The sequence below is a fragment of the Pristiophorus japonicus genome, chromosome 10 (genome assembly GCF_044704955.1).
Source record: "Pristiophorus japonicus isolate sPriJap1 chromosome 10, sPriJap1.hap1, whole genome shotgun sequence".
Classification (NCBI taxonomy): Eukaryota; Metazoa; Chordata; class Chondrichthyes; family Pristiophoridae; genus Pristiophorus; species Pristiophorus japonicus.
Window position 1 is genome coordinate 25352818 of NC_091986.1, and position 24128 is coordinate 25376945.

Genomic DNA, 24128 nt, shown 5'->3' on the forward strand with positions numbered 1-24128 from the left:
TATAAAAATGGATAAAGCTGTTTTATATTTTTATTTAGCTGAAGATATTCCAGAACTACTCAGCTCTTCTAGTCTATTATCTATGCTGCTTCCGCTTATTTTGGCTTACATTGCACCAGTGGCTGCTAATGTCCCAAAAGTAAGTAACTTTCTTTCTTTCAACGAATTTAGTGCTGTTTTTATTATCGTGCTTGCTGTCATCCTCAGAATTATTTCTTTGAGTTTTACAGAATGCCATTTTTGCTTTTAAAGGCTGCAGTTGAAGTTTTTGGTCTTGTACAAGAGCTCCTGCCTCCAGTCGCAACATTAAACCAGAAATATGCTCCGCCTGCCTTCAATCCAAATCAATCAACAGACAGTGCAACAGGGAATCAGCCTGAGCAAGGTCTCTCAGCTTGTACTACTTCTAGCCATTATGCTGTGGTGGAGAGTGACCATCCTTATAAACCAGCTTGCGTCAGTCAATTAAAGGTATGTGCTAAATAAAACTTACTGTATTGCAAATGTATAATCAAATAATTAATTTGTTTTGTAATTAAAACCTCTCTGTCTAATAGGTATCCATAGTGTCACCCCTTTTGAACTAAGAGAAGAACTGCAGTTAGAACATGTAACTAGAAAGACAATGATACCTGTTAAAAGCTCTTTGCTCCTTATATTGGTGATTCCTCTCTTTTTAAAAAAAAACTTGATAAATATCTGGTAAATAGGATTGAGAATTATAAGAACAGAGCTGAATGAATGTTGTATTTTAGATGCTGAGAGACTGTTTCCACTGGCTGGAGAGTCTAGAGCGAGGGGTCACAGTCTCAAGATAAGGGGTCGGCCATTTAGGACTGAGATGAGGAGAAATTTCTTCACTCAAAGGGTTGTAAATCTTTGGAATTCTCTACCTCAGAGAACCGTGGATGCTGAGTCATTAAATATATTTAAGACTGAGATAATAGATTTTTGGGCACCAAGGGAATGAAGAGATAAGGTGGGAAAGTGGAGTTGAGGGAAAATCAGCCATGATCTTACTGAATGGCAGAGCAGGCTCAAGAGCCCATATGGCATACTCCTGCTCCTGTTTCTTATATTATGTATCCAACATAATGGTTCCTGAGCTACTGAGGCTATGGAAATAGCATGCTGCAAAAGACAATCAATCCATCAAGTACTTGGTATAGGATACAAGGTTAGATATATAAACTGGAAATTTGACTTGGTTTGTCTTGGGGAAAGGAGTGGGAGAACGAGTTACTTTGTAGAATCTTGCCTCAGATCATCAAAAAGGTTGAGTAGTGTGAAAGAGATGATTGCATATGATATTTTAGAAAAATAGGCTTGGTGTGCTAAATGTCCCTTTTCTTCACGTTCTGCAGAGTGTGCGAGTTTCTACTTCTCACACCCATTCTTCTGACCTGTGAAATTTGTACTGAATTATGGACAGTTTTACATTGTGAATTTATAATAAGCAAAGGATTAAGATTGCTCAAACCTATTTTAATTAAAATCCTTAAGCAGGCAATCAACCCATCCGTTTGGGTTAGACTGAAACTCAGATCCTGAGGCAAAGACTTTAATTTAAATAGCTGCCATTTGGAAGATCAAAATAAATGTTTGTTTTTCATGTAGGTAACTTTTCCAGATTGTGTGAGGTGGATGACTATGGAGTTTGACCCATTGTGTGGTACTGCACAGCCAGAGGATGTGCTCCGTTTGCTGATTCCAAATAAAGCTTTCCAAAGTTCAGGATTTGGGCCTAAAAATACAAGCCATGATGGCCTGAATTCATGGATAGAATTAAAGAAATTTTCTGGTTCTACTGGTTGGCCGACTACAGTCCTTGTTTTACCAGGTATAAGGAAAAAAAAAAACAAATGTTCTGCACGTTTTAATAAATCATGGAAGCATAACTAAAATGCATCATTTATATATGGGGGACTGCTGTAGTTTTTAAAGGGATGGATATAAAGGGGCCCAAGTTTCCACACGATAAAAAACGGGCGCTCCTCCGAGCTGGGCGCCCTTTTTTCGCGCCGGAAAAAAAACGCGCGATTCTGGAGCGCCCTGCAGCTCCATGTCTGCTTGGCGCGGCGCCCAGGGGGGCGGAGCCTACCATTGCACCGATTTTGTAAGTGGGAGGGGGCGGGTACCATTTAAATTTGTTTTTTTCCTGCCGGCAACCGTGCGCGTTGGAGCGTTCGCGCACGCGCAGTGTGAAGGAAACATTGGCACTCGGCCATTTTTGTAGTTCTTTGTAGCTGTTTACTTTTTGAACATTTTTTAATAAAAGCACATTGCCATCAGCACTAAGGCTTCTTGCAGCAGTGAGAATGCTGCAGGAAGCCTCAAAGTTGAGGCAGCCGTTTCCCTCTCTTTCCCCCCCCCGCCCGCCCGGCGTCGGGAACGGTTTCCTCCTCCTACCCCCCCGTGGGAACGAACGACTTCCTCCTACCCCCCCCCCCCCCCCCGCCCGCCGTCGGGAACGGTTTCCTCCTCCTACCCCCCCGCGGGAACGAACGACTTCCTCCTTTCCCCCCCCCCCCCCCCCCCCCCCCCCAGCGGGAACGAACGGCTTCCTCAACTTATGAGGCTTCCTGCAGCATTCTCCCTGGCTGAAGCACTTTCACACAGGTAGGAAGATGGTTTATTTAATTTTTTCTTTGCTTATAAATTTTTATTCAGGTTGGATTCATTTGTATAATATTTGTATAAGTAAACTAAGGATTGATTGTAGAATTTAATGACTTCCCCCCCCCCCCCCCCCCCACCTCGTTCCCGACGCCTAATTTGTAACCTGCGCCTGATTTTTTTAATGTGTAGACAAGGTTTTTTCAGTTCTACAAAAATCTTCACTTGCTCCATTCTAACTTAGTTTGGAGTACGTTTTCACCGTGGAAACTTTGAAATCAGGCGTCAGTGGCCGGACACGCCCCCTTTTGAAGAAAAAATTCTGTTCCAAAGTGAAACTGTTCTAACTGACTAGAACTGCAGAAAAAAAAATGTGGAGAATTGCGATTTCTAAGATAGTCCGTTCTTCACCAGTTGCTCCTAAAAATCAGGCGCAAATCATGTGGAAACTTGGGCCCAATGTTTCCAGCTACTGGCTGAATCCTGCGGTTTGTGGTGAGCGAATTGCTGCATTGACAAGATAGAGCCTCAGGGTCTCCTCAAATAGAAAATAATACCCTGAAGAATTCAGTTGTTGCAATTTAACTGGTTCTCAAAGCCCTACACCACAAGTAGAGACCACTTTTGTGACCTTGGCTTATCCTGGATTATTGCTGCTTAATGCTTGAGTGACATCTCTGGTCGACAATAGAAACTTCAGATCAAAAGTCCAATGAGACTTTTAAGAATTTTTATCACCTCCGGACTTTGAATATCCCTTTTCACGGCCTTGTCTCCACTGGATGCAGTATGCTTGGGTAAAGAATGTTGCACTTGAGCCTTTCCCGAGGGTATTGGGTGGAGTGAAAGAAAAGTGAAAATATCATTGCAATTAGAGAGAAAATTGGGCAGCACAAAGCAATGTTTTATATAACTAAAGAACACAAAAAAAACAAAAGTGGGAAAAAAAGTGAAAGGCAAACAAAGAAAGTACTTCATATACAGGGTGTTAATACCTATCATTACACACAACCAAATTCCCATACTGTCAAGTAGTGAAATTGAATGCAACCTTTTACTTCCGTTATCTCGTTATTTTTTGACTCTACATTCCTTACATCCTCTTCATTGATCCCCACAGTTAAGGTTAAACGCCTTTCAAGAATTGTGTGCGATATTTGCCTTAAGAATTTTGAAACAATATTCCATATGTTACTTTACAAAGATTCTCTTTTGAGAAGTTGAATATTGAAAAGCATTGTACCACATGAAAATCCGATGTAGAATTCAGGTGGAATGGAGGGAGGGTGGGAGAAGACCAGATTACAGTTTGATGGAAAATGTATTGTTGAAGTGAGGTTTGATGCATGTAAATTATGTTGGGTTGGGGCTTTTTACTTTGCAAAATGAGTTTTGAGAATTAATTTAAATGTATCTTTCTAGGAAATGATGTCATCTTCTCTTTGGAGACAGCATCAGACTATGTGAAAGACGAGAAGGCCTGTTTTTATGGCTTCAAGTGTGTCGCTGTGGGTTTTGAATTCAGTCCTGGACCTGATGAGGTAAGTGTATCTGATAAAGTCTTGTACAAGAGAAAACGTAGTCTGCAATTGAGCTGCTGGAACCTTGAAAATGTAGCTTGGTAGAAATAAAACCGTAAAGTTTCACCAGCAAATGCTGTACTGATATCAATGTAAAATACGAGATCAAAATCAGAATCATTTACCTAATTACAAAACAAATGTTTTACTGAGTATTCCTCCATGACCTACACAAATAGTCTAGTAAACCAGTGGGAGATGTTGCAGAGACTGCGCTGTTAATATCTTCATATATCAAAGTACAGTGAAACCTGTATACACGGACATTCCCAAAATATGAACACCTGCAAAAAAAAACACAGTTATTGAAACCCCAAAATAATTTGCATGGTAAAACATACAAGAGGCACTCTGAAACCACGGACACTCGCAAATTACGAACTACGAATAACCTTCAATACACCAAACCCTTTTACAACTTAAAACACAGGGCACCGCTCTACCTCCCCATCAGTTTTCATTCAGCTGCCGATTGCACTGGGCTCCGCTGTGTAGTATCATTTCCCACCTCCGCTCGGTGACATCACCCCCACCGCCACAGAGAGCTGGGACCAGCTGGTGTCTGGAACAATCTGTGGGGAGCCTCAGTAGTTGACAATCTGGGGGCGATGGAAATTGTGGGAGGGGGAGGGAGAAAGAGTGTGGAATGGGGGCTTGGGCAGAGCTGGGTACTCGGAGTGATGGGAATGGGAGCTCGGGGAGAGGGATGGAGACTGGGGACTTGGTGTGGGGGAAGATGGGGAGAGGGGAAAACTGGGCTTGGGGAGAGATGGAGACTACGAAGTGGGGAGTTATGACTGGGCGTCATGTCAAAATTACAGGATTGCCTCCAACCAGAATTGGTGACCCTACTTGGCAACCTCCCGAATGAAGAAAAGTGCATGCAAACAGCGAGAGGGGGCCATCCTCTCCTGCCCCTGCGCTGTGTCCATACACTCTTTCAATGGCTGCTGGCAGCCCCTCTCTCCCTGACCCTGCCATCATCATCTTTCCCTCAGCTTCTGGTGGTGGAATCGCTTCGTTTAAGAAGCTTTGGCTTTGCGGAGTGAAGGTGGATGGCTGTCCTTCCATAGAATGAGCAGATCGCTGAGTCCTAGCTATCGGTCAGTCTTCCTGCAGCTTTCATTCCTACACCTGTTGTGTTCACCCCCTTTCCCCTCCCTCCAAAAAATGTTCTTAATCTGTTTTAAGACTTGCCTTAGGTTGTGCTGGTATATTGAAGCTTCCAGTCATCACACTTAGCCTCTTCTCCCCCCCCCCCAATTTTTATCCTGTGACTGCCCCAATGCTTGTAAGTAGAACTGAGAATCGCAGTTCATTACTGAAGTTGCACTCTGCTCCAAGTCGGAGCAGTTTGAAATGAAATTTAGACTGTAGAACTGTTAAATGAACAGAGCTGAATACTGGATGTATAGGAGAGGGGTTCCTGGCATTATTGCAGTTGATTAGGTGCTGATCATAATCGCAGCTGGTTCTTCAAGAATATTTGAAACATTTTTATAGTACACACAGACAGTTTTGAAAATAAGGCCAGCTGATGCCAGTCCCTGATGTGTCGGTAATTTACAGGATTCACTGTAAATCACATGATATCTCCTTGTACAAGTCTTAATACAAGAGTGGAAAATTAGAACTAGTGAAGTTTCCACACTAGTGCTAAACTCATTGTTTACTTCCAGATTGTTGCCTCAGGGTTTGTTTCATCTTAAAAACCTTGGAGATTGTGTATTTTCTTGTCAGCATTCCTTTGGACTTTAGGACAGCATTGAAACATTTTGTGTCTCGGAGCAGTTTTCTGTCATATTGTGCTTCTGTCATTCACAACACACTGGTGTATCAGAACAGCAGCAAATTTTCATCAAATTAAGGTCTTGGGCCTGCAGTAATTCACGAGCAGCTAGCTAACACAGATTCTGCACTTCCTCCTTTTTAAGCACTCTCTTACTCTCTTGGCCAGGTGTCTGTACTGTGATAATCTTGACGCCACGTGTTATAATGTTGCTGGCATTATAACAGGTGGCGTCAAAATCTTTTGATTTTGACATTTTAAGAATACCAGTATGGAATTTCATATTACACCTTTCCCTCTGGCCTGTTTTTCCTCCACTCACTGATCAAAGCATGAGTTTAAACCAATAAGATGTGTTAGTAAGACCCTTAGCCAATGCTTTGTTCTCAATCCAGACATTTTTTAATAGTTTTCTCTAAGTGCCTGCTGTAGCCAGGAATCTAGCAAGGCAACTCATACTGTCTGACCCTTTCCAAAAGTAGATCTCTGCTTGGTCCAGAACAATAATAATGTCGTGTTTCATGAATGATGATCTGCTTTAGCCAAATTCTATTTGTATACAATAATTGGATTGTGTAGATTGCAAACCTTGGCTCAGTGGTAACGCACTTGTCTTCGAGTCAGAAGGTTGTGAGTTCAAACCGCGTTCCAGAGGCTTGAGCACATAATCCAGGCTGACATTTCAGTGCAATATTTTGACAGTTGGAGGTGCCGTTCTTCATACGAGACGTTAAACCAAGGTCCCGCTGCCCTCTCAGATGGATGTAAAAGATTCCATGGCACTATTTGAAGACGAGCAAAAGGAGTTCTTCCAGTGTCTTGCCAATATTTATAGCTCAACCAACATCACGAAAACAGTTCATCATGTATCTCATTACTGTTTGTGAGCTTGCTGTGTTAAAATTGGCTGATGCATTTCCCTACATTAAAACAGTGACTACACTTCAAAAATGCTTTGGAACATCCTGAGGTCGAGAAAGGTGTTTAAAAAAAGTTCTTTCCTTATTGGATTCTAGTCTAATGGAAAGGAAAACAAATAGGGCTAGAAATTCATTTTTCGGTGATAGCGGTATTTTTCCGCTAAAAATACCACTATGACTCCGTTACTGCTACGAGCCCTAACATTCAGGATAAAATGCGTCCAGTGGTAAAAATTGGTGTTGCATGAAGATCCATGGATCAAAGTGTGAATTTTCTGCAACTTTTCTCCGAGGCCGATACCGCTGCGAGTTGGGGGGAAAACACCAAAAGAAAAATTCCAAAAAATAAAAGTCTCAAAACATTCACAAGACACTTAACTATTGAATCACTGCAAAAGAATTAAAAAATAAAAACTTTTAACTTGCCTTTTTTGCAGGTCTTCATACCTGCTGCTGTTCCAAGGGCTGCAACGCAGGTTTTTCCCGGGCATATTTTTTCGTCCTAACTACAGGTGCGCTGTGAGCCAAATTTTTGTTGAAAGCACTATTTCAAGTCATGCAGGCCGGCGGTCCGCTCCCCAACGGTACTTAAAATCCGCCAGCGCAAGACTTCTCCACATTTCCTGGTGCACCATTGTTCGCCAAAAATGACGAAATAGCGCCAAAAGCTCAGGCTAAATATTAATCACACATCTTTGTGGAGGTAACTTTGAGTCTGGATATCCATGTCCTGTGTAAACACATGTTGGCGGCCTTAACCAGCATTCACAGGCTTCCTCCACCTATTCTGGGCATATGCAAGAGCAGTTGAATTGGCTTTCATGGACTCCTAGAGAGTGAACATACTTAACTAATTCTTCAGTAGATTTCCAAGTGAAGACCATATTGAAGCAGATTTTATTCCTGTCTGATATCCAAGTAAATAGTTTGTGGAGTGCATCACTGGAAGAGTTGAATATTGGTGGCTGTGCCTTGTGGATATTGGTTGTCAGTGTCATGACTACTTGGAAATGGTCTTTGTACTAGGTAGATGAATTTCAGTTTGATCAACTCACAATTTTCACTGGGTAGTCCCTAATCCTTCCAACCAGGGAAGTGCATCTTCCTATTGGAGCACCAGTGTGTGAATATCCTGTGATATGTGAACAAAAGGTGAATGAGAAAGAGAATATGTATTTCTGGGGAGGTCTTGCTTCAACTCTGACATTTTTCACATACTGGGCACCTTTCTGATCCCTCATCTCCCCAGGCCCCATCACCCTGTAATCTGTTTGCATAATGATTGAAACAAATTTATGGATGATACACATTTGTACTCTTGGTCTGCTTTCTTGCAACTAGTTGGGATAGATAAATTTATAACATTTTGGAGGGAAATGCTCATCAATGTAATGGATGCTTCTACTGGAGAATGAAAAAATATCCTACTTTGTCGCATATTGTCGGCATCCAAAACGCCAACATCCAATATCTCCTATCCGATACATTAAAAAGCTCCATCTATAAGTAAAATAAATGTTTTGGGAGGGAGTCTCCGGTAGTAATTTATTCTCTAAGCTCAATTTTCCTAAACCAACTGAAGGTTAGACTCGCAATTAGAAGAAGTAAACTATCAATTGTGCTAATCCTTATAACTCCCAGTATGTGACCTATTGTTTAATTTTGATATTTGCTAAAACCAAAAACACTGCAAATATATATTTATTTTGCAGGGAATCCTACAATTAGAGAAAGAATTGGCATACCTCGGAAGTATGTGTGCAGCATCACTAATGAAAAAAGATCTCGCGCTTCCTGTTGGTATGGATGTTTACCTTTGTCAGTCAAAAATTTACATTAATGAGGAAATAACAAAATTCTGAGCTTATTGTGTTGGTGAATCTATTATGGATCCTTGCTGAATGATGAGCTTTAGCAGTATATTGATTATATTTAGTGTCTTTCAGCTTATCCAAGACTAATAATGAAAGCTAGCTATGTAGAAGCAAAGTTGCACTGCTATTCTATTAAATCATCTTTGTTTGGACAGGCAACGAACTAGAGGAGGATCTTGAAATTCTTGAAGAATCAGCTCTGCAGGTGAGCTTTCAGTTGCTATATTTGAATTACTTATCGTTTTTCTTAAACAACTTGCTCATCTATGGTTTTCTTTTACCAGGTGTGTAAAAACCATGCTGGTTTATTAGGAAAAGGTCTTGCTTTGTCTCATTCACCAACTATTTTGGAGGCACTAGAAGGTAATCTTCCCCTCCATCTGCAGAGCAATGAACATTCTTTCTTGGAGGACTTCATTGCCTGCTTACCTGGGTCGAGTGGTGGACGACTTGCAAGGTAATACATAGATTTAATGTATAAAACAGAGATCTTAAATATGATGCATCTGTTTAAATTTGTATGTCAATTCTGTTAATACTCCTTTCATGATGTCAGGTGGCTTCAACCGGATTCTTATGCAGATCCCCAGAAAACATCCTTGATATTGAACAAGGACTATATCAGGTGTGGCTGGCCTGCTACCATCACAGTTCAGACGAAGGACCAATATGGAGATGTAGTTCATGTTCCAAACCTGAAGGTATAAAGTAATGGGTGATCAAACAACAAACTTAATTTAATACTTTGTGTACACAAGTCACACATGATTAAAAATCTCTGTTGGAAAGAGTTGGGAACTTGTAACCTGGATGATACAAATGAATGGGAAACAACTTGGTACTGGAAATAAATTATTTCTATAGTGAGAATTTTCTGTAGGTACTCTCGAGTCACCCATGGGGGCAATCCACCTAATACTCCTTTACTTTCAGGATTACCTAAGAACATAAGAAATAGGAACAGGAGTCGGCCAAACGGCCCCTTGAGCCTGCTCCGCCATTCAATACGATCATGGCTGATCTGATCATGGACTCAGCTCCACTTCCCTGCCTGCTCCCCATAACCCCTTATCCCCTTATTTAAGAAACTGTCTATTTCTGTCTTAAATTTATTCAATGTCCCAGCTTTCACAGCTCTCTGAGGCAGCAAATTCCACAGATTTACAACCCTCAGAGAAGAAATTTCTCCTCATCTCTGTTTTAAATGGGCAGACTCTTATTCTAAGATCATGCCCTCTAGTTCTAGTCTCCCCATCAGTGGAAACATCCTCTCTGCATCCACCTTGTCAAGCCCCTTCATAATCTTATACGTTTCGATAAGATCACCGCTCATTCTTCTGAATTCCAATGAGTAGAGGCCCAACCTCCTCAACCTTTCCTCATAAGTCAACCTCCACATCTCCAGAATCAACCCAGTGAACCTTCTCTGAACTGCCTCCAAAGTAAATATGGAAACCAAAACTGCACGCAGTATTCCAGGTGTGGCCTCACCAATACCCTGTACAACTGTAGCAATACTTCCCTGCTTTTATACTCCATCCCCTTTGCAATAAAGGCCAAGATTCCATTGGCCTTCCTGATCACTTGCTGTACCTACATACTATCCTTTTGTGTTTCATGCACAAGTACTCCCAGCTGTGAGGAAGACATGTATTTTCTTTCATAAAATGTGTGCTGTAAAGATGGCAGTGGCTGGCCTATGCACTGCTAGAGCTGTGCAGAATTTCTTGTCGTTTTTCAGAACAATTCTTCAATATTAAGGCTCCCAAGTCCCTATTAATCTGTTACCAAAATGTACCTCCAATTCTGTATAGCTCTAAATATTTCCTGTACATCTGTATTTTATCAAATTTAAATGCAGCCAAAAAAAAGTTTGTTCCAATGTAGTTTCTGTGCAAGGGTTATTTGCTGGAATTTACAATGAAACATAACTTAATGTAATTATAGCTATCTATGGTTGTATTCAACTTGCACATTAATCAACAGTTCCTTACTTATCCAGATCAGTCTTTAGTAAACGTATCTAATGTATCATACAGAGGGGTAATATAACTCAAAACTGCTGAAATTTGAATTGTCTAGAATTTGTAAATGTCTTGCTTTTAGAAATTTTTGCGTTTACATTAAATTTGCTGCTTTAGATCAGTCCTTTGATTTTATAGTAACTTTAAACTCAAAAAAATTCAAGCAGAATTAAGTGAATACATCCCAAGTATCCCATCTTGCAGCCAGGATCAAAACTTGAAGGGCAGGGGAATGGAGAGTCTGAGATGGAAGCCTGGTTCTAGGTCTGACTTAACGATTCAGATTTTTTTTCTAATCATACGAAGCTGAATTAAAAAGTAACGGGTTCATTAATCGCACAGGACATTTTAGGGCTTTTTTTTTCCCTGGTGGTTAAAAAAATTATCAATTTTCCTATCTCGTTTGGGTGGGAAAGTGAGCTGTATTTTATAGTTTAATGTGAAAACATTAGGGGTGAGAATTTCCATCGGGATCGCCGAGTTACCGTCCGTTTTTGCCAAAAAGGCAAATTACCGGCTGTTTTCACATCCATTTTACTCCCGCTTATCGCCAGCGGTAATTTTGGCCTACAATTACCGCCACCGTTACTGCACATCGCCCGCCCATGTTTCATGCCAAAAAGGAGACAAAATTCCATATAAATGTTGTTTTTACCGTCCGTTATCGCTCAGGATCGGAACCACCCATTTTTCAGGTACTTGCCTTACTTTGTGCCTCCGTTATGCCTCCATTTTGTTTTTTTTCCTTGGTGGGGGTGGTGGAGGGGGTGGGGGGAAAGGCTGCATTTGCCTAGATTGTCAGTGTTGACAGGCTATTTGAGCATTGGTGGGTGAGAGGAGTTACTGGACACGAGTTGAAACCTTGATAAATTGTTAAATCACTGCGGATTTAACAAATGACAATCTGCAGATGATTCCCAGAAAATACTACACCTTATGAAAGAAAAAGATTTTTTAACTTATTTTTCAGTTTCAGTGAAGCGGACACATCCAAAGCATAATAAACTATCTTTTCTCGTTGCAAATTTTCACTGACTCTTGCATTTTTCCCACATTTTCTGTTGTATTTTGGATTTTTTTCCCCCCCCACTGGTGGGTTGGTTTCTAATAGATGCATTAAAAACTTAAGATGTGGCAAATAGTAAAACCTAAACAATACAGTTACCATCATCATCATCATCATAGGCAGTCCCTCGGAATCGAGGAAGACTTGCTTCCACTCTTAGCATGAGTTCTTAGGTGGCTGTACAGTCCAATACGAGAACCACAGTGTCTCTCGCAGGTAGGACAGACAGTGGTTGAGGGGAAGGATGGGCAGGGAGCCTGGTTTGCCGCACGCTCCTTCCGCTGCCTGTGCATGATTTCTGCATGCTCTCGGCGACGATATTCGAGGAGCTCAGCACCCTCCCGGATGGACTTCCTCCACTTAGGGTGGTCTTTGGCCAGGGACTCCCAGGTGTCAGTGGGGATGTTGCACTTTATCAGGGGGGCTTTGAGGGTGTCCTTGTAATGTTTCCTCTGCCCACCTTTAACTCATTTGCCATGGACGAGTTCCGAGTAGAGTGCTTGCTTTGGGAATCTCATGTCTGGCATGCAAACTATGTGGCCTGCCCAGCGGAGCTGATCAAGTGTGGCCAGTGCTCCAACGCTGGGGATGTTGGCTGGACGAGGACGCTAACGTTGGTGTGTCTGTCCTCCCGGGGATTTGTAGAATTTTGTGGAGACATCATTGGTGGTATTTCTCCAGCGATTTGAGGTGTCTAGTGTACATGGTCCACGTCTCTGAGCCATACAGGAGGGCGGGTATTACAACGGCCCTGTAGACCATGATCTTGGTGACAGTTTTGAGGGCCTGGTCTTCAAACACTTTTCCTCAGGTGGCTGAAGGCTGCACTGGAGGCAGTGTTGGATCACGTCGTCAATGCCTGCTCTTGTTGATAGGAGGTTCCCAAGATAAGGGAAGTGGTCCACATTGTCCAGGGCCGCGCCGTGGATCTTGATGTCTGGGGGGCAGTGCTGTGCGGCGAAGACAGGCCGATGTTTAACGTAAGGCCCATGCTTTCATATGCCTCGGTAAATACGTCGACTGTCCTGGAGTTCAGCCTCTGTGTGCACAGACGCAGGCGTCCGCGTACTGTAGCTCGACGACAGAGTTGGAGTGGTCTTGGACCTGGCATGGAGACGGCGAAAGTTGAACAGCTTCCCACTGGTTCTGTAGTTTAGTTCCACTCCAGCGGGGAGCATGGTAGCGAGGAAGATTGAGAAGAGGGTTGGGGAGATGATGCAGCCCTGCTTGACCCCGGTCCAGACGTGAATTGGGTCTGTGATGGATCCGTTGTTAAGGATCACGACCTGCATTCATCATGGAGCAGGCGGAGGACAGTGACGTACTTTTGGAGGCATCCGAAACGGAGGAGGACATTCCATAGACCCTCGCGGTTGACAGTGTCAAAGGCCTATGTAAGGTCGAAGAAGGCCATGTATAAGGGCTGGCGCTTTTTCCTGCAGCTGTCGCACTGCAAAAATCATGTCCGTTGTCTCCCGGAGGGGACGAAATCCGCACTGCGAATCCGGGAGGAGCTCCTCGGCCCCAGGCTGAAGACGGTTGAGGAGGACTCTAGCAACGACTTTCCCAGTGGTTGATAGCAGGGAGATTCCTCTGTAGTTGCCGAGGTCGGACTTGTCCCCTTTTTTAAAGATGGTCACGATCACTGCAACTCTAAGATCTCCAGGGACACCGGCAATCACACATTTAAAGTTGTTTCCTAAAATTTGTCATATGGGATTTATTTTCCTCTAGGAAATGCCTATGTTTAGATTATATCTATATATTAGGAAAATTCCAATTATAAGACAATGGGTCACTACAGTTAAGAGATTCAATTAGTTTGCAGGCAATGTATTTTTTTTAGTTATTTTCATTGATTTTGAGTGATTTCTGGAGTAGTTATTAAGGGATTTTGAATATATTGTGGATAATTGCTTTTTAAAAAAAAACTGGGGCCTGTACTTTCAATGCCAATATTGCTGACCCTTACAATGAGTGTTACTCATAATTTCCCAGAAGTGAGTGAGACACAGTACAAGAATGGTTTAGTTGAATAATATTATTTTTAAATAAAAGTTGTAAATTTCTGTTAAACTTTAACAGTGTAATAAAATAAAATAATTCCTCTGAACAAAAATTTTAAGGAACAAAACATTAACAACAACCAGCAATAACAACAAAAACATCAACAATAAAAACAACACTCAAACCACCCCTGCACCCTCCCACGATTCTACCTGCGGCCACCTTTCTGCCCTGATCCCCCCCCTCCTCCTCCTCCCGCTATCAATACCCCTGGCCCTGCCCATGTTGGAACCAGTACGTCGTGCAGCAGAGTACCTCGAGCATGACTGCTAGGGGGGGTCGGGGGCGGGGGTCACAATGGCAGCGCTGTGTGTGGGAGTTATGGAGAAGATAGGACCGCTGAGGACCCATCTTCAAAGTCGGAAAAAACTACTTCCTCCTGACGATCAGGTGCTGTCACCATTGGTGGTATGGCACCTTGGGGTGCAGTGCCATATCCCACGACCGTCGATAGACGCATTGCCTCACCGCCGCAATCCGCTCTGCCATGTCCTCCGATTTGAAGGGCTGCTAAAGCCGCAATGTTTGCGGACAACCCAGCAATTGCCTGGAGGAGCTCTCCACTCACGTCGATGCTCATCCTGGACAGTCCCACCATGTCCAGATTCGCATCTGCCTGTCGCACAGCGTTGCCACCTTGTCGGATTAGCCGCCGCAAATTCAGCACGGGGGATTGAGGGGAGGTGGGTGTATGCCGCTGCATACCGCTCGGTCCCGCTTCCTTGGACCAGAATCCAGGAAAGTTGGATTCCGATAAGGAACTGGTGGGCGCAGGTAGAAAGGACCCTTCAAGGTCCCGCCACCCCTCCCTCCTGCACCACCACTGTGACACAGGTTTTGAGGAGTGTTCTCCTGCTCCTGCATCACCATCTCTTCCACCACCATCTCTTCATTCCTCATTCCCTCCAATGACTCCTCTCTGGGAGGGGCAGGTGGCTCCACCTGTGCAACTGTAAAAACATAACATTAATGGTTGGTGGGAGGGGAGGGGTCAGAGGTAACATGGGAGTAATTCACTTTGCGCAGGCTTATGTGGCGAACAAACATTTTTTACCGAGAATCATTACATGAAACTATCATAAGCAAAATACAGAGAAACTGCATGACATAACAAAACTTGTCCCAAACAGTATGTTGTTTTCCAAGTGGCAGAATGTGATCAACCAAAAATTCATGTCAGAACCAACAACATGCTCCCAGCATTACATTACATTCTACATTATATTGACATAACATTGAATTACATGACCGCAGTACAGCCCAGGGATTATGCAGACTTGCCCTCCGCAAGAACTGAATCGGCACCAACACACGTGGCAGTGCAATCATATGCTCCCGTCAGGGCTGCAGCGCGTTCCTCGAGGTTTGTTAATTGAAGAGTCTTCGGCAAACCTCTGCCGATTTTGCGGAGCTCCGCTCTATTGCCGGCTAATTTTTTCTGCAAAGGTGACAAAAAATGTGTAAACTAATTTCACAGCTACTAATACGGAACACACACATACATACATATATACACATATATAGGTAGACATCCCCACTTAAACGTCCCCAGTCCTTTCGCCAATGAGTGCATCATTTAAGTTCTATTAGCACGCAAGTGATGAACACATGAAAATACAGAGGACTAGCACAATGAGATCGATGATGGGAAATAAAAAATGTCACCAAGCTTTACAACATAAAACGTGGCACTAAAGAGTAATTAGGCAGTGTATGATAAAAGTTATTACTTACTCTCGCAGACTTAACGATGTCATTCCACCGTTTATGGCACTGGTTTGGCCCCCACATCACGGGCGCGACAGATGACACCGTCTCAGCTATCTCTCGCCATAACCTTTGATACACATTTGGCGCAGGTTTTCCTCTCCCACCCCATGTTAGTTGATCCCAGCGGGCCTCCACTTCGTGGGCTTCTTCGGAGATACAAATGGTCCTCCTCCTCCCACCTATCTCTCTCTCCACTTCCATAGCTTGTTTTTCCATCTTATTTATACTGATTTTTATATTTAAATTTAAATAATTATTTTTATGATGTACTATTATTACTATTATTAAAAGTTATATATTATCAATCAATACATAGAAACATAGAAAAATAGGTGCAGGAGTAGGCCATTCGCACTTCTAGCCTGCACCGCCATTCAATGAGTTCATGGCTGAACATGGAACTTCAGTACCCCCTTCCTGCATTCTCGCCATACCCCGTGATCCCCCTAGTAGTAAGGACTTCATCTAACTCCCTTTTGAATATATTTAGTGAATTGGCCTCAACTACTTTCTGTGGGAGAGAATTCCACAGGTTCACCATTCTCTGGGTGAAGAAGTTTCTCCTCATCTCGGTCCTAAATGGCTTACCCCTTATCCTTAGACTGTGACCCCTGGTTCTAGACTTCCCCAACATTGGGAACATTCTTCCTGCATCTAACCTGTCTAAACCCGTTAGAATTTTAAACGTTTCTATGAGGTCCCCTCTCATTCTTCTGAACTCCAGTGACTACAAGCCCAGTTGATCCAGTCTTTCTTGAGATGTCAGTCCCACCATCCCGGGAATCAGTCTGGTGAATCTTCGCTGCACTCCCTCAATAGCAAGAATGTCCTTCAAGTTAGGAGACCAAAACTGTACACAATACTCCAGGTGTGGCCTCACCAAGGCCCTGTACAACTGTAGCAACACCTCCCTGCCCCTGTACTCAAATCCCCTCGCTATGATGGCCAACATGCCATTTGCTTTCTTAACCGCTTGCTGTACCTGTATGCCAACCTTCAATGACTGATGTACCATGACACCCAGGTCTCGTTGCACCTCTCCTTTTCCTAATCTGTCACCATTCAGATAATAGTCTGTCTCTCTGTTTTTACCACCAAAGTGGATAACCTCACATTTATCCACATTATACTTCATCTGCCATGCATTTGCCCACTCACCTAACCTATCCAAGTCACTCTGCAGCCTCATAGCATCCTCCTCGCAGCTCACACTGCCACCCTACTTAGTGTCATCCGCAAATTTGGAGATACTACATTTAATCCCCTCATCTAAATCATTAATGTACAGTGTAAACAGCTGAGGCCCCAGCACAGAACCTTGCGGTACCCCACTAGTCACTGCCTGCCATTCTGAAAAGTGCCCATTTACTCCTACTCTTTGCTTCCTGTCTGACAGCCAGTTCTCAATTCATGTCAGCACACTACCCCCAATCCCATGTGCTTTAACTTTGCACATTAATCTCTTGTGTGGGACCTTGTCGAAAGCCTTCTGAAAGTCCAAATATACCACATCAACTGGTTCTCCCTTGTCCACTCTACTGGAAACATCCTCAAAAAATTCCAGAAGATTTGTCAAGCATGATTTCCCTTTCACAAATCCATGCTGACTTGGACCTATCATGTCACCTCTTTCCAAATGCGCTGCTATGACATCCTTAATAATTGATTCCATCATTTTACCCACTACTGATGTCAGGCTGACCGGTCTATAATTCCCTGTTTTCTCTCTCCCTCCTTTTTTAAAAAGTGGGGTTACATTGGCTACCCTCCACTCCATAGGAACTGATCCAGAGTCAATGGAATGTTGGAAAATGACTGTCAATGCATCCGCTATTTCCAAGGCCACCTCCTTAAGTACTCTGGGATGCAGTCCATCAGGCCCTGGGGATTTATCGGCCTTCAATCCCATCAATTTCCCTAACACAATTTCCCGACTAATAAGGATTTCCCTCAGTTCCTCCTCCTTACGAGATCCTCTGAAGATTATATTATACTCAATTTCATCTTCAAAATCCTTTTATAAACATATTTTATTAAACAACTCTTCTCTCTCTCTCTCAAATTGACCCACCCCGCACTCTCAAAATGTCCAACACTCTGTGTTCTCTGCGCATGCACAGGGTCACCTTTGACCCTGAAATCGCGGGAGAATGTCCGCGCATGCACAGAAGAAAAAATCATGCGTTGTCTAGCAGGACTGCTTGCCTTTAGTAAGGCAAGTAGATCACCAACTTTTAGGCCGCTCGCTCCAGCCCACTACCGCGACACACCGCCACCGCCGAGACTCAACCATCAAAAATCACGGGAGCGAGCAGCAGCTCTATTCCGGCGGTTCAAAAGATGCAACCGCCGAAATACCGCTAAGAATCGGGTGGCAGCGATCCCGGTGAAAGTTCTAGCCCTAGGACTCTAAATGTACTAGAACCAATGAAATAGAATTAATGATATTGAATGGTGGTGCAGGCTCGAAGGGCCGAATGGCCTACTCCTGCACCTATTTTCTATGTATCCTAAGAGTGGGCTTCCAGCTTGCCTGCTTACATACTTGTTTTAAAGACTGTTGGTGCTTATTGTGTTGCACAGCACAAGAGACAAACAAAATTGGGAGATATAGCCTAAATTCTTTTTTCTCCTACAATTTTTGCCCTGTCTCTTGAATTTCCTGTCAGTAAGGGTATAATGTAGTATAAACTGACTACAATGTAGTCATCATTACTAGAATGCATTATATGAAATGGGTTTCCCCTGGTGGAAAATATGCCATATTACAAGTAGGATTGAATTCCCACGCATTGGCATGCAGTTTCTTTGAGTCAATAACTAAAATTTGTAATTTTCTCAAGTGGCTACTTTTATAGTTGAAATGCTTCTTGTACTTGTGCCCATCAAGAGCAACGGAAATGGTCTGTGTAAATTCTTGTTAATTTTTTGTTTTTTGGCAGGTTGAGGTGAAAGCTGTTCCTCTTTCTCAAAAGAAGTCTCTTCAGCAGGAGAATGCTAAAAAGCTGCACCGCATCCCTGGGAGCCCACCAATTATTGTTTCAAGTACTGATATGACATTTGGTGGATTGCCATCTCCCAAACTGGAAGCATCCTATGAACCAATGATAGTAAAGGAAGCTCGATATACAGCAATCACTATGATGAAGGTAGTTCTGCACTTTGTCAACATTTTGATTTCACCACCAATCATTTCTTCACCAATAGGTGTCCAGATCTAGACCTTTGCCTCTGAGCCTCTGTAATTGACTCCAGTGGAATACAGCTCGGGTGATTGGCATAAGAAATAGGAGAAGGGGAGGCCATTTGGCCCCTCGAGCCTGCTCTGCCATTTAATATCATGGCTGATCTGATCATGGACTTAGCTCCACTTCCCTGCCCACTCCCCGTAACACTTTATTCCCTTATTGCTCAAAAATCTGTCCATCTCCACCTTAAATATATTCAATGACCCAGCCTCCACAGCTCTCTGGGCAGAGAATTCCACAGATTTACAACCCTCTGAGAAGAAATTCCTCCTCATCTCCGTTTTAAATGGGCGGCCCCTTATTCTGAGACTATGTCCCCTAGTTTTAGTTTCCCCTATGAGTGGAAATATCCCCTCTGCATCCACCTTGTCGAGCACCCTCATTATCTTATTTCGATAAGACCACCTCTCATTCTTCTGAACTCCAATGAGTATAGGCCCAACCTACTCAACCTATCTTCATAAATCAACCAAGTGAACCTCTGAACAACCTCCAATGCAAGTATATCCTTCCTTAAATACGGAGACCAAAACTGCATGCAGTACTCCAGGTGTGGCCTCACCAATACAGTTGTAGCAGGACTTCTCTGCTTTTATACTCTATCCCCCTTGCAATAAAGGCCAACATTTCATTTGCCGTCCTGATTACTTGCTGTACCTGCATACTAACTTTTTGTGTTTCATGTACAAGGACCTCCAGGTCCCTCTGTACTGCAGCACTTTGCATTTTTTCCTCCCTTTAAATTATAATTTGCTTTTCTATTTAAAAGTGGTTTAAAGTAGAAGGTAGTGTTTGGGGAGTTGGTGTAAACCTGTTTCTGCTAGCTGTTTATCATGATGGATTAGCCTGACTCTGGGTAGATAGATCTCTTGTAGCAGTCAATTTTGAACCCTCTTATTATACTTGCTTTGTTTGCATTCCTTTTAAATACTATTCTGTTTACAGGCATATGAAAATTATTCATTTGAAGAGCTTCGATTTGCATCTCCCACCCCTAAAAGGTAAATTAAAACCAAACATAAACTTAAAAATATTGGTGCAAAGTATCTGCAAAATTATTGGCTTTGTTGACTTATTTACTGCACTTCAACTTTTTCAGGCCAAGTGAAAATATGTTAATCCGAGCTAATAATGATGGCACCTACAGTGCAAACTGGACACCTGGAGCTGTCGGTCTTTACAGTATCCATGTCACAATAGATGGGATTGAAACAGGTAAATTTATTGCATTGCATATTACATTAATGGCTGCAAACAAGTCACAAAGTAGGCATACAGTCCAATATAATTTCCATACTGGCGATTAGATGATTTTTACTCTGAAGGATTATCACTGCCAGTTTATTAAGATATTTGCATTGATTATTGAGACATACTATGGCGCTGTCCTTCATGTATTAAATCATTCACTTCTAAACCATTTTTAAATCCTTAATTCCAAACTTCACATTGTCATATAAAAATGCCTAGGGCTAGAAATTGGCCTCCTTTGTGCCTCCGGAGGGGGGCACGACCGGACTTGGCGAGACTGTGCCAAAGCCCGTGAAATTGCCGTCTAGGGTTTGCGGTAACTCCTAGCACCACGATCTCCTGCGCCAGGAGATTGTGATGTCATGCGGCTGTGCAGTGTCCCGGTAGCACCCCGAATCTGAAATTCGGTTCCGTCTCCTGCAGCATCGCCGGGTGTCAACACCGATCGCTACAGGAGGCCGTTGTTAGGGGGGCCAGCACTTGGGGAGCGATATTTAAAGGTGATCATGGTCGGGTAAATAAAAAAATGTCAGTTAAAGTGCTTGGGGCTGATCGTCACGACTGCTATCGGCGATGAGCGACATTGTTATGCATAGCCTGTAACAATGGCCCTTCCCTTTAAGGGAGGGAAGGAGCCTCGGTTTGTGCAACACTCTACCGCTACCACTCCTCTTGCCGGCTTTAGCGCTCCAGAGGAAGTGGTTGCACTTGATTTCGCACTCCACTTACTTCCTGGAGCACTAAACCGGAAGTTCGTGTCAGATTCATTCACGTAGCGCCCTGCAATACTTTTGTACTACCGCAAAAGTTAGTGCCGCAATCTGTTTTTGACTTTGGGCCAGATTTTTGGCTTCTCCGTTTTTGGGGCGAAAACTGGGGCGGGAAAATTATCGGCCAATTCACGTTACAGATTAATTGCTTAACATTTGGCATTTGGGGTCTGCGCCATGGGCGCAGTGCCACAAAAAAAAGCAAGGATCGCACCTGGACGAAAAACAGCTGAGTGCCCCATTTTTTGCTGCGAAGGGTCAAAACGCTGTGAAAACCCGGTCGTAAACGACCTGAAAATCCAGCTGATAGTGTTTAAAAGAGTGACGTAGTTTTAACATTCTTTTTCTGGATGTACAGCATGTTTGGATGTCGGCTTGATGTTTGTTTGTTCTCCTTTGACAGATGCTGGTCTAGAAGTAGAAGTGAAAGACCCACCAAAAGGGATGATACCACCAGGATCTCAAATGATCAAACCAAAGGCTGAACCACAACCAAGCAAGGTATGATACTCCACATGAGTTAAACTAGATAACGCAGCATAAAGAAGGTTTGCTTCAGTAAAATTGCTGTCATTTTAATGTTCTCATTTTAAAGGTGGTGGAAACACTAGAATATGATTTGTAGGTGTTCACACTTTTCAGGTATTTTCATTAAGAAAGGTTGTCAAACCATGACTCCTGCATTAGAACTGTGTGCACACATTCCCATTCTATTAACAGTTGTGCTGTCTTTGCAAATTTTGGTAATTTGTGATGCTCGTATGCAGTTTAGTTCCTGCCTGAAGTTACCAAATTTTGACGACTACTTATACATACAACTTAAAGCATTGCAGGTGGTATTTTTGACTGCAAGGGTACCCATTCACCTTGCTCGATCTCTACTACAAAACAAAATTCTGTGTTCAACCGAATTAGAGAAATAGCCAATTTCCTGTAACTCCTCCTTGAAGCAAATAAGTCTCTCTCTGTCAGTGTCAGCTTTTTAATCTACAGCTGTTTTAGTTTACCTGTTTAATCTATTGCTTTTAATCTGAACAGCTTTTTTCTTATTTCTTTGTCTTACTGTTTCATTGCTTCTCTCAGGTCCGCAAATTTGTGACAAAGGACAGTGCAGGGCTTCGTATACGTAGCCATCCCTCTCTTCAGAGTGAGCAGATAGGCATAGTGAAGGTCAATGGAACAATCACTTTCAATGATGAGGTAAAGAACATTACTTAAGAGGAGGTTTGATAGATGAGGAATAAATAAAGTTCTGCATAAATGTTGGGGAAAGTATTCTTTTAAAGTTTAAACATTCATTAGCAATAGTACAATAAAGTGAGCAGTTTGCATCACAAGCTTCAGTAATTTTTGCAGCAACAGTTAGATTGTATATGCAGATTCATTTTTGATTTGCTTTGACACACATGCAAGTAACTTTGAGGCTGCAGTCTGGAAATGCTGTAAGTGGGCATCTTTAGGAATTTGCTCTAGGCTTTGTATACATCACTTGATGCATAATTGCTCTGATATACATGACATTTACAAATTTCCTAAATTTAAATTCTGAAACCTCTTTTATCTACTTGAATAGTTAGTAATATTATCAATATGTCTGTCCATTTATGTAGTAGTCAGAAAAAAATCATCAGTTGTAAATATTTGAGATTCAATAGATTGGTACAGTTGTAAGCAGAAGTCGTGAAAATCGTTTGGATTCTAGATTCTACTTTGACTGCAGGTGAGGTCTGCATTGTGCTGCAAACCAGGAACTCATTGTATTCCCATTCAGAATGGGAATTAGTTGGTTTTGTAGGCCTTCAAACTTTCTGATATTGCAAATATAAATTGTCACCATTAAGTAATTTGGTTATAGTGCTGTCTAAAAGAATACTTTCCCTTTAAAGATTTCAAAATAGTCACACTGCATCAATTCCAAATACACATGCAGTATCTTAGTATTGATAATGATGTGTGCACAGATGAAAAATAGAATAGTATAATACACAATGGGATTCCTCATTGAAATGGAGCCTTTCCTACATTTTTTTAAACTGGCATGCCAATAGAAGACTTTTTTTAGCAGGCTATGTTGGCAGGATTGGGAATTTTAGTCTGGAGGAAGGTGGGAAGAAAGGCCTTTTATTCAGATGAGGTTAAAATTGCAGCAACCAAAGTCAGACAGCTAGTGACTAACATTTTGGCGTTGGGGACCAATGGAAACGAGAACAGAACCATTGGTTATAGGGTCTTGGATTAGAAATTTGTTCATGCATTTAGCGAGTAAGCTGAATTGTGCTTTGATTATTTAAATATACTAAAACTGAACGAGTGCATCATTCTTATGTTAGCAGTGAGGACAATGTACAAAGGCTGGCTGTTACCAGAATACAGAGTAACTAGTGTGCATTGTAATTTATTTCCTTGGGCTTCCTTCATGCTGTCCTTGCTGACTTCTATGTACCATGTTACAGTTCTTGTGGTTTCTTTCCTTCCATCTATTTCGGCCAGTTTTAACCAGAAGCAAGATTAGCATTTGCTGTTGAAGTTCATGTTGAATGAAAGATTAGGCCCCTGGTTTTATGCTGGTTAGTCTGCCATTCAGGTCGAAGAAGATTGTTCTCTTCAATTCACTTAAAAGCTAAAATCTAGTCTCTGATGCCCACCTTCTCTCTAGTCTGGAGCCTCATCGTCCTTTTTAGCTCTGGGGCAGTTACAGGAGGGCATGGCTCGTTTTTGTTGCTTGTTTCCCATAGATCCACAATGATGATGGTGTATGGCTGAGACTGAATGATGAGACTGTAAAGAAGTATGTTCCCAACATGAATGGTTACACTGAAGCCTGGTGCCTCTCTTTTAACCAACACCTGGGCAAGAGCCTTCTGGTCCCTGTTGATGTAAGTAAAGGTGCCAATGGTGAAATGCCTGTTATGGCAATTTAACCCCTTTGCTGTCTGTGAGCACTGTAACGCACTATTTACTAAAATCTGCATTAATTAAAATTTACTTGCTTGTATCTTTTAGTCTTAACTTTTAACTGTTACAATTGATATGATATAGTAATTTCTTTAGTTCTCAAGGAATGAGAACACTCATTTGGGAGGCTATGCTTTAATAAGGCACAAAATTCAGTGTGATGGGAAGGGACAGGATGTTCTCCATCAAGGGTTTGTT

The 24128-nt window shown here is 42.4% G+C and overlaps 1 protein-coding gene across 8 annotated transcripts in view; it reads left to right on the forward strand.

The window, feature by feature from the left end:
• Nucleotides 1-24128, forward strand: part of mycbp2 (MYC binding protein 2) — a 196305-nt gene that overhangs the window by 106508 nt on the left and 65669 nt on the right. For 6 of the 8 annotated variants that reach the window (XM_070891705.1, XM_070891708.1, XM_070891712.1 and 3 more), the window contains 14 exons: nt 39-139; nt 253-471; nt 1618-1840; nt 4039-4157; nt 8618-8705; nt 8935-8984; nt 9064-9236; nt 9336-9480; nt 18649-18855; nt 19900-19955; nt 20054-20169; nt 21379-21476; nt 22059-22175; nt 23711-23851. In XM_070891705.1, the coding sequence (XP_070747806.1) occupies nt 39-139; nt 253-471; nt 1618-1840; nt 4039-4157; nt 8618-8705; nt 8935-8984; nt 9064-9236; nt 9336-9480; nt 18649-18855; nt 19900-19955; nt 20054-20169; nt 21379-21476; nt 22059-22175; nt 23711-23851 (1853 nt within the window). The remainder of the gene's footprint in view (nt 1-38; nt 140-252; nt 472-1617; nt 1841-4038; nt 4158-8617; nt 8706-8934; nt 8985-9063; nt 9237-9335; nt 9481-18648; nt 18856-19899; nt 19956-20053; nt 20170-21378; nt 21477-22058; nt 22176-23710; nt 23852-24128) is intronic. The other 2 variants (XM_070891711.1, XM_070891713.1) reach the window with 2 other exon arrangements.